General features: G+C 35.6%; 2 protein-coding genes across 2 annotated transcripts in view; one reads left to right on the top strand and one right to left on the bottom strand.

Moving 5' to 3' along the window:
- LOC124639869 (multiple C2 and transmembrane domain-containing protein-like) overlaps nt 1-11381 on the top strand; it is a 30391-nt gene that overhangs the window by 8013 nt on the left and 10997 nt on the right. The window lies entirely within an intron of this gene.
- Nucleotides 169-10608, bottom strand: LOC124639845 (RE1-silencing transcription factor-like). The gene is made up of 24 exons (XM_047177350.1): nt 10354-10608; nt 9793-9963; nt 9155-9289; nt 8803-8896; nt 7567-7681; nt 6905-7128; nt 6006-6109; nt 5487-5556; nt 5341-5396; nt 5210-5264; nt 4803-4972; nt 4387-4456; nt 4208-4308; nt 3934-4031; nt 3407-3653; nt 3195-3298; nt 2995-3073; nt 2548-2660; nt 2119-2266; nt 1957-2028; nt 1351-1411; nt 990-1111; nt 780-861; nt 169-606 (listed from the first exon to the last, which is right to left on the bottom strand). Exons 1-24 carry the CDS (start codon nt 10501-10503, stop codon nt 533-535), a joined length of 2715 nt encoding a protein of 904 aa, XP_047033306.1. The 5' UTR covers nt 10504-10608; the 3' UTR covers nt 169-532.

Genomic DNA, 11381 nt, shown 5'->3' with positions numbered 1-11381 from the left:
AAGTGAATAATTGAGTCACGGCACTGAGTAGCGCTAGCGCCATACCAAGTGATAGATTATCTCGATGTTATTCGTAGGGCTAACTATTGAACTTGCAACAAAAAAAACATCGGCCGAATTGAGATCCTCCTCCTTTTTGGGAAGTCGATTAAAAATAAACAACAAGAATATTTTAACTATGTTTTATTATTTTAAGTTCCTTAACGCATTGCATAATTGAACTTTTAATCCATTTAGGTCTTATTATTTAATCTTAATAAGTGAATAAACATAGGGCACTGTTCTTACAGAATAATAATTACATAATGTAAAACGCATGTAGATCATTACAGGTGAAACCTCGCTAATGGAACTGATTTATTACATTAAACCGTTACAATACTTAAAGTTTACAGTGACATTTACCTATCAGAAATTGCTTAATAAAATACATTGGTGTTAAACACTATTATTATAAGTATTAAACGACAGCTATGTGCCTTTCTAATATGATAAATGAGAATAACACAAAACAATGTTTCTTGTGCACACTTCACAAGTTTTCGCCTAAGTCACACCGCGTTGGCGCTACCTTCTCTTTTTTACTAGGAGATTCTTTACCCGCATCTGTAAAAAAAATTAGCTCATTAAACATAATTTAAAACTTTAAAAAACTTCCGCCATTAAGTACCTATTCACTGTTAATCATCATTTTGCAGCAAAATGGGGTATTTGTGTTTAATATAAGCATTTAAATTTCAACGACTATAGAGGCACGAAAGTACATTTGAAATACATACCATCCCCGACTAGACTTGTTTTGAGAACTGATCCGTCTGAAGTTGGGAGCTTTATTCCCTGTTTCAGTACCATTGTACCATCCTGTAAACCAAGTAAACCCAAGATTACAATAAGTTGGGTTATAACTCGGAGAAAACTTCAATTAAAAATGGAATAAAACCTCAGGCTTTTTATTGCTCCGTAAAACATAACAATAATTTACGGCTTACCTTCATTTCTACTAATCCCTTCTTAGCCATAGCCTCGACTTCTGCTTTCGTCATAACAATTTTCTGTACTTTGACCACCTTCTTGCCGATTTGCATCTCGCATACTTCGCCACCGCCCATTGCTGTGGAACGAAACATGATTTAAAAAATGTATGCATATAAATAATAAAAGAGTCTATACTCATAAGAGGAAACATTTTCACTGTTTGTTTATTGAATAGATTTGGAAAAAATCTATAACTATTGGGAACCTATCTCCCAGTGACATAAAGGAAATACGTGGTCGGGTACAGTTGTGGGTGGGTGAAAAGGCGGGAAACAGTTAATTATTTACAAAGATAAAGTTCTTAGATTTACTCACGTCTCGCAGTTACTGGTAAAGGCATTGGTTTCACTCCAGGAGGTAACGCTCTGATGGGTATCTGAAAATAGAACAATACAGTTTATAATAACGTTCCCAAGTCAGGTCTATAGTACGCGCCAAATAAACTTGCAATAAAGGTCATTCAACCGCCCTGCCGTCAGGGGCGCATCACCTGTCCGCTATTTTGTAACAATGTCCTTCCGTCATTCCGAATTCGGAATGCGCTTGGGATAAACTACTCAACTTGTGTAGGTTCTCTACTCGGAAAGTTTTCTCTCGTTTTTGTTTTGTTATTGCTGTTATTTTGTTTTAGTGTTAGTTTGTTGTTATTTTTAATGAGTTTAATTATCTGCCCATATTTAAAATAAAAACGACTGATCATAATTTTGACCAAAGGTTTGTAATCCTTTGTGACAAGATCGCCTCTTACCACGATACACTTGTATTGATCGTGTTAGCGACACTGCCCATACATTTTTTTCGTATCGTTTTGTAATATTGGGATACATTAGTAGAAGGAGGTGAACAAACTTTATTGCACGCTTATTTGGCGCGTACTATAGTACTTTTCTAGTATAAGTGTAAGCAAAGAGGTATACTTACTTTCTTCAAAGTCTGTCCAGTGGGCGACACTATTGTACTTGCTGGCTTCTGGTCAGTTGGTTTGCTAGCCTCCTGAAACATTCATTATACGAAAATAAATAGTTTTATACAGTAAAAAAATGTAGATATATATTGGTTTTTATTATTTAAAACTACACTTACATTAGTTTCTGCAGGGGTTTCTGGTGTGCTCTTGATTTCGGGCGTTTTTTCTTTTTCAGCGGCGGGCGCAGTCTTAGACTTGTCCTTTTCACTTTCAGAAGCATCTTCTTCCTCGTCTTCAACTTCCTCTTTCCGAACTTTGGCGGCTCTGTAAAAAGAAGATTTTACTATAGTGTGATCAAATTTTTATGTAGACTACTTTTACAGTTGTTATGTACTGGACTAACTTTAGGAAAAGCTACATTCACAATGTAGACGTTTAAAACTCAAGTGTTTTGGCGAATCTCGAAAGGTCGTCGCATCGGTTAGACTGGAAGCCGACCCCAACATAGTCGGGAAAAGGTTCGGGAGATGATGATGATGAGCTCTACAAGGAAGTGTGCGAAATTACGGGAAGCAGATGGTAAGTAAACCATAGGTGGTACTTACACAGGAGTAGTAGTAGCGTCCTTACGCGGCCGGCCACGTTTCCTAGGCGCAGGCGAAGGAGTAGTTTTGGGTGCCGGAGTCTTGATACTAGATCTGCGTGCTCTTGTTTTGGTCTGTAACATAACAACTTAGATATAACTATAATCAGAGAATATGGTCCCTGTACCACAGGTATTGTACTTAGTTCAGAAGACTAAGTTTTATTTATTTATTATACGAGCTTCCGCTCGCGACTTCACCCGCGTGGTGTGTTGAATTCTGGTGATAATCACCTATATACATACCAAATAACAACCAAATCGATCGAGCCGTTTTCGCGTGAATGAATAGCAAATATGTTTGTGAAAAGTTTCTGAGAAAATTTTCACATTTATAATATTAGAAGGATATTGGAAGGATAGTAGAATATTAGTAGGGTTAAATTTTGTAAGTAGTTTTATTTGTTACCTCGGGAACTTTCTCAGTCTCTTTATATTCTTCATCATCTGTGTCATCTGAATCGTCATTTTCATCGGAATCCTGGGACCTGTGTAATCATTCAAGTTTTATTACAAAATACACATGCTTCTAAAACTTAGTCTTTAGAGTAACTGCAATGTAGTATCAATAAACTGTTGGATAAAGACTAGTAGCGTGTTTTTAATTACCTGTCACGTATCATCTTAGCGTAATCCTTGATTTTGGAAGGTCTTGTAGATCTGCGAATACCTTCTTCGGGATTGCTCTTGTCATTACCATTTTTGACTACACTCTACAACAGAATAAATGAAATCAAAAATAACAGCAAATAAATACGGCAAATTATGGACAGGATCAGTGTAATAAAACACTACACGTGTCAATAAAACACGCAACAAACCTTCGGTGTTTCTTTTTCTTTCACCTCCTTCTGCTTGTTATCTTTTTCCTTTGTTTCTTTATCTTTAGCTACCTTTTCCTTTACCTCTTTATCTTTGTCATCCTTAACGTTACCGTTGTTAGCCTTCACCTCCTTGGTGTCTTTGGGTTCCTTGTTCTCTTTGGTAACAACTCTACGTTCTGGTACCTTCTTCTCGGGAGCCGGTGATTTGGCTACTAATGGCGTTTTCTTTTCTTCTGTAGGCGTTCTGTAATAAAGTTATAAATAAGCTCGTAAAGCTAAAAGGGCGTTAAATGACCTGCCATATAGTGCCCTTACAATATTTGGACTGAGTGTAATTGGAATAATAAAAAAAAATATATATAACCATTTTCCATTGATATGACTACTTTCTTACATAATATAAAAAAGTGTGCTACGTAGAATAATGATTAGACGATTAAAATTCACTTAGATTTTTTGTATTGAAGCATACTTTGAAAGAGACATTGTGTTATTTAAATTGTTTCTTATTTTGCGAGTCTCACCTTGGCTTAGGAGTGGAGGTGTGCATTTGTGCACGTCTACTTCTTAAAGTTTCTAAAGGCTTCGCGGGAGTCTTAGCGGCTTCAATGCGGGGGTTGGTCTGAAATCACGCAAAAAATAATAAATTACAGCCACTTTTAACTACCACCAAGTACCAAGTTTTATAATATTGTGGAATTCATTTACAGTTTATACAACTTCAAAGGTAGATAATCCTATTGAAGTTACCATAAGCATCTGTTACATAATAATTATATTATTTGTTTTTCTATTTACCCTTTTAAGCTCTTGTAACTCTTTTTCTAACATACGCAGCGACTTATCGCTGGTACCGGCCGAGTTATTCTCTGTTTTACTATTGTTTTTCTTCTCAGCAACTGTGAAATTGATTCATGTTTAATTACCGAACATTCTAGAACATATTTGATTACATAGTTTTGTGATAAACTACTTACTTGGTTCGGCCGCTGCTTGCTGCACTACTTTTTTCTTGATTTCTTCCGCTTTACGAAGAATACTTGCAGTCTGATACAAAATATAATTACATAATTTATGGAAAAATGTTGGCTTTGTACCAAAAGCGCCACGTGATAGTATGACTCATTATGTATCACGCTTGATCAATATGTATTAAGGTACCTACTTTCTAGCATGGCAAGACAAACAAATTAAAATTTTAGATTCGGGAATATTGATAGGATGATATCACTGTTTTATATTTTAATATCACAAACAGTAGCGGATAATCATAATAAAAAATGCCTTAAAAGAGCTTTTACCAGTTCTGATATTGCCCTACCATGCATAGAAGACAATATAAAACCTATACGAAAGTATTACAATAAATAACTTTAGTTGAATAAATATTTACCGGACTTTCTCCCTTTTCAGTGTTGATTTTAGCCGGAGTGAAGGTCTTGGTGATGGTGGCGCCACCTACAGTGGCTATCGACACCGCCTCAGTAACAGGTTTCTCAACAACCTTCTCAGGTATTGATATTGCAGATGCTAGATCGGGAAGCCCCATTTCTGAGTCGCTCTCTGAAATTTGGCAAATAAATTTTTAATTATTATATTTGAATTTAATTGTAAAATATGTCATCATCTACCAAGCCTTGTTCCAACTATGTGGGGGTCGGTTACCAGTCTAACCAGATGCAGCTGAGTACCAGTGTTTTAGAAGAAGCGACTGCCTATCTGACCTCCTCAACCCAGTTACCCGGGGAACTTGCAGTGTAAAGCATATTTGAGAAATAAGTAACTTGTTAAAATATGTACCTTCTGAATTAGTATTAGCGTTTTTTTCCTCAGATTCGTCTGCTGCATTCGGCAACTGTAAATAAGAAAATAAACGTTGACAATACAGATTTTGGATTATCATATTTCATACTTCCCAATCGGACACATACCAGATATTCACTAGCCTTCTTCAATTCGACTACCATGTGGTCGTCCAACTCTTTTACTGGAAAAATAACATATTTTATTAGGAGATCATTTATAAGTATACTATAATAAGTTTGTTTTATAAAGAGGTTAAAGTATTCTTTCCTACCATTGATGCCATTGTCCTCTTCATCTTCATCAACATCCATTTCAGTGGATGACTCGTATTGCATTAGATCCTAAAATAATACAGTCAATGTCAAAATCGAAGAAAAAATTACACATCAAGATGGTTATGATTTACTACTGAGTTCTATTTACGAGATTCTTAAACTCATTTTAAATGCTTTAATGGCATGGAATTTGACTTAAACTGTGGACAGATCAATGATTTCAAGTATAGAAAGATGTCCTCTAGAATTCTGTCTCGCGTACCCGCACATTGCAAACTAAACAGTCAGCCGATAGTCAACAAGATGGTAGGCATTTTTTAAAATCTTGAATACAATCAAAGTTTTCAGTTGGTTTGATCTCGACTAGATATCTGTTGTAATGCTCGCTCTACCATTAATCTCCAAACTGATTTATGAGAACAAATAAACTATCGGCCGACTAAAAGTTTGAAGTGTCAACATTATAATTTGAAATAGTGCAAGTCATCGTTAGTTTAGAAGAAATGTTCCCTTACCGGTACACTGTGTAGTTCATCTCCATGCGCGTTGTGAATATGATTGTCCAGCTTCTCCTTCGACGTGAACACCAACTCGCACAGGTCACACATGTACTCCAAACCTTTTGTATAACAAATGTTATATTAGTTTCATACATGTATCTGCTCCACTACTTATCATCAAACAATATAGCTTCTCTGACAGGTGAAAGCTTAATAAAACATTTCTATAGCGCTGCTACCAAGTTTGTTATAAAAAAGAAATGTAGGAACAGGGTTAAAACCATTTTAGTTAATTTCAGACTATCTGTCTGTAGTAGAAAGATCCATTAAAATTAAAGCTTCTTTAAATCTTTTGCGGCCTAGGGGCGGCAGATTTCAGAAGATAAAAGTAAAAGAAGGTCTCCTTGGCGGGCCTTGGCCGAATTTACAAGAATCATCGGCACGAATCTTGAGCGCTGACCTTTACCTGCGCAGAAGTGATTTATTAGCAAAGAACTAATCCCGAGTGACGGCTATGACGCGATGCGTTGCGGGCCAATCACCGCTTTAGCCCGCCCCCGCGCCTCACTTCATACCACAAAAGGGACCCAATAAATTACTTCAGCTCAGGTGAAGGTCAGCGCTCAAGATTCGTGCCGATGATTATACAAATATGGAAAATTATGATTTGTAAGGTTTGTACATGGGGCGGCGGAATTAAGTAGCTGACTCTTTCTTTTTTTTCAACAAAATAAATAGTGTTAGGGATAGATTTAAGGAAGCTTTAATTTTAATTAATCTTTCTGCATGTGACTGAAACAATTTTCTTGCCAGCTCTTCACCATGGAATCGTGCAACTAGTGTGACGTTTCATAGGAGCATACAAAGGCCTATAAATAAACCTTTACATACCTTTGATTTTGACTTTGACATACCATTGACATGAGACTTAATATGTGCAGTGACAGCATCAACGTCTTCAGACTTCTCCTGACACAGGGGGCAGGTGAGGCTCTGGGTCGCATGTATGGCGGAGTGGTAGATGAGCTCGTCCTGCGTCGCGAAGCTGTCCTCGCACTGCTCGCAGCGGTACTGGTCCGTCTCGCCGAATGGGCCGCGGCACGTGCGGATCGTCTCACGGTGTTTTAGACGGAGATGTCTGACAATATTGACGAAAATAACCATTAAGCCGGCTTTTCATTATGGGATATAATATCCTGAGATATTTTATCGCTCATCATACATCATACGTCTCAGAGTGCTATATATCCCATAGTGAAAAGCTGGTTTTAAAATAATTTTATAGCTAATTTAAACTAGCATTTTAGTTATTTGGTAAACATTTGTTATGTTTCTGTAATACATAGAATAGGCATTACAATAGTTTTCCCTGAAGACTTATAATAAGTGTAGGTTCAGTCTGGAAGGGTAAACATTTATTAAAAAATAATATTTCCCATAAATTGGTATCAATTTTTTACTTCTTTTTGTCTAAAGTATAGTAATAATTTAGTTTTTCTTTTTTACAACAATCTAAAGGCGGCTTTAAACTTGTAAGTTAAAAGGGTAATTTATTGCCTTAAAATATAGGATTTACCTCGTATAGTGATGGGACTTGACGAAGCTTTTGTTACAATACTTGCACGGGAACGACCTTTCCTCAACGTGTGTTGAGCGCACATGTCTCGCTAACTTCTGCCCCGTTGCGAAACCTTCAAAATTTATTTAAAAAAACTTTATCACTGAATTAGCATGGTAAACCTATACAACAAAATATTCATTTATTCATAAATTTATAAAAAAAATCCGTATGTTCATAGCTCATAATTATGATGTGTTCGCAAGTGCCGTGTGAAGAATGAATTTGCTGGTTGGTTCCTTAAGCTGCAAATATTGTCCATTGACTTACGCAATGAACAGTATTTGCAGCAAAATATTTCTCGTCCAGCTACAGGTTCGTCATCCCAGAGGGAGGTGTAACGGCTCCATCTGTGGGACATAACATTATTACATGAACTTATTCTAACATGGTTTAACGTCCAAACGTGTAAATAAATCATACCTTTTTCGAGGAGAGGATGATCTCCTTTTTCGTTTACGGTTTTTTGGTTTTGGTGCCTCTAAGATGGCTAATGAAAGAATAAATAACACATAAATAGTGTCAGGTTTAGTTTAGACTCTAAAGGAACTAAGTATGATAAGATGATGATTAAAATGGTGTGATGTTAATATTTTTAATGGAATGGATGACTATACATATTTGAAATGGATCTATTTAATGAATGATGTATTCAAAATCTAAGGAATCTATTGCAGTGATCAATAATATAATTAGCTTTTAAACATATTTTTTTAAGACAAGAAATACAATCTACTTTATGATGAAAACATGCAAACATTGAGCACTACAAAATAAAAGATGACTTACACTAATTTTATGAAAGGATTAAAAAAAGATTGGATGAGTAACTTAAATTAAAAATTTATACAAATATAGACATACCTTATAGGCATTATGAACAAACTGCCACTGTGAAAAAAACACTTTTAAACACTACAAAATCGCGATTGCTTTAAAAATATAGAAGAGTAATAATGCTGGACGGTGCAGGGTCAGTTTAAAACAATAGAGAGCTTTAGATCAGCTCAAATAAATACATTTCATTAAAGATCAGACTTCGCAAGCCGTGCATGAGAATGAAATGAAATGACATCATAAGCTATGAACATACGAAAATAAATCATATAGGAAATAATAATAGTCTTGGAACATTTAAACTAATTATATAAGACAACTTACAACATTTAAAGATCTAAAGAGAATTGACCTTACCTTTGGCCCGTTTTGGTTTCCCCTTTTCTTGTTTTATATCTGTTATAACCTTTACTCTAGCACTCTTTGATCCATCATCGGAACCATCTCCAATCTGGAATGTTGATAACGTTATGTCGAATAAAAATTGTGTGATTGTTGACATGGATTTAATTTAGAGTATGGCATTTCATGGAACAATTTTCATATGATTATTCCAGACTCTGTATGGATGCTCTAAATAGTATATAAAAGCTGTATATTTTTGGTGGTACAAAAAAAGCCTTAGTGCAAACATAGTGCTGATATTATATAGACACATTATCCATACCATATACACATTAAATTCAATAAATTGTGTTTTATTTATTACCTTAACATTGTAGACATTTTCATCGTCCTCCTCATCAGTTTCTGACTCCTGTGCGGTCACATGGACAGTGGTGCCACCCTCTATGACAGTCTTCATTAGAGGGACTTCCGGTGTTTTGTGAGCCATACGAAACAACTAAAATTGTAATTCACATTTATTCGTTGCATATGTGTATTCCATGCAATTGAAATACATACATGAAAATTAAAGTACGAATCAGGTATTTAAATTCCATGAATAGATTCAAATATTTCATTTGACATCCTGCTTGATTTGATTATAACTGTTATATAACTAAGATGACTGTCATAGTTAAATATTAGTTGCTGTGACTAGCAGTTCAATAAAATTGATATTAGCAGGTAGAGAGTGCCATAGCTGAAACGTAGTTTTGAACAATGACATCCAATTAGCATTCACATTTTTTTATATCAGTGCTACAGAAATTGCATTACGTCAAACAATTATGTGCGATTGACATGTATGAATTTCAAATTAAGTGTGTCATCTAACCCAAAAACTGGGGGCAGTTATTATCATTAAGTTTCAGTTGTCATGTTGTCTTATGGTGATTATATTGTAGATCTCAGATTGATTCCTATGGTTGAGCATAACATGTATTCGTACTTCACACTCACTTTGAGCAGAGACTGCGGCCAGGACATAGATGTCAAGGGGGTAGCGTTCTGTACATATTGTAAGATATGCTCATCTGCTTGCCTGCATATGTGCTTGAAGTCATAGCTCATTTCCATGAAAAATTTACAGCGGGCACAAATGTAAGTTGGCATTTTATCAGAGGGAAATACCTGGAAACAGAAATTTATACAGATATTAATTTTATTCTTTTTGGAAACATTTTATTTAGAAATGTAATTATATGGAAATTAGGTTGTGGCGCCACCAGATGGCGCCCATTTTATTATACATAATTGGTACAAATCTGAGATCCTTTTACATTACAACATAATTCTAGAGAGAAATTAAATTGCATAAATACTCAGTTGTTCATTATTTTAAGATGTGAAAATGCTTCTTACAAAGAGAAAAGAATACACAAAAAAACTGACTATGGTTTTTAGTATTACGTACAGAAGGCGCCATTATGTTACTATACGTAGACAAAATCATATAAACAAAGAAATACATGACAAAATAAATTAAACTAAATATCCGAATATAAACACATGTTATTATACCTCAATATTGACGCATGACAATATTTTTAGTGGAAGATTAACATTGTTTTTAGTAGCTCGCTTTTCATATATACTTGTTAGCGTATCGCCTTGAGCTAAACAAAAACGACAAAGTTTAAAGGAAGATAAAGTTTCCTTTCTCGCCTCCATTTCTATCACTGATAATAACACAACACTTCACTAAAATAAAATTGATGATTTACTCCATAACCTCTATCGATTATCACAAATCACAAACGAATTTGTTTGACGCTAGCGCCACCACAAACGTAACAAAGTGACGCGTAAAGAGACGCCATCGTACAGCGCTCGTGGCGGTAAGTAGACGAAACATTTTTTTGTTGTTTCTACTCCTCACTAGATGTCAATGTCGGTGATACCGATATCTGTTTTTATAAAATATTATTTGTTTAGGATCATTTATTTATATGTAGTTTCTGGGGCTTGGTGGGAAACACGTTGCCTGCTCTGCTAGTATCTTGACTCACAGGTTATATAATTGCCAACCGTAACCCCTAATGATGGAGTTCTGCGGCAGCGCGATAGTGATAACTTTTACTGTTGAGATATTTATTTGCTGATGCTGATGAGGGGCAATCAACTGTTTCTTAAAGGACAGCAGATGCACCTATTACCAAGGGCGGATTCAGGGGGTAGGTCACAAGGTCATGACCCTCTGGGCCAGGTCCAGGACCTAGGTGGACCACTTATTGAAATGGTTAAACACTGTGTTTTATGTTTTTGTTCCATCAGGTATACATTTAGTAAGTAGATAATTTTTATTCCGAGTGAATAGGTATATAGATAGATAGAGGTAGAGTAGTTTTGCTGAATAATTCGTGCTCGCGGCGCTCGCTCTTTATTCTTTATTTACTCTTTATCCGTACCCAAAAGGAAGTTTAGTGTTCAACCTGAAAAAAATCTCGCGCTTTCTTGTATACGTGCTGTATACTTGTTATATAGCAAGAAAGCGCTTACATTTACTTTTAGTCCTTGAACTGAATAAAAATTTTCATGCTCGCTTCGCT

This window comes from Helicoverpa zea, chromosome 2 (assembly GCF_022581195.2).
Source record: "Helicoverpa zea isolate HzStark_Cry1AcR chromosome 2, ilHelZeax1.1, whole genome shotgun sequence".
In the NCBI taxonomy this organism is placed as follows: domain Eukaryota; kingdom Metazoa; phylum Arthropoda; class Insecta; order Lepidoptera; family Noctuidae; genus Helicoverpa; species Helicoverpa zea.
Note: the sequence above shows the minus strand (reverse complement) of the source record. Positions and strands in the feature narration are given on the sequence as shown.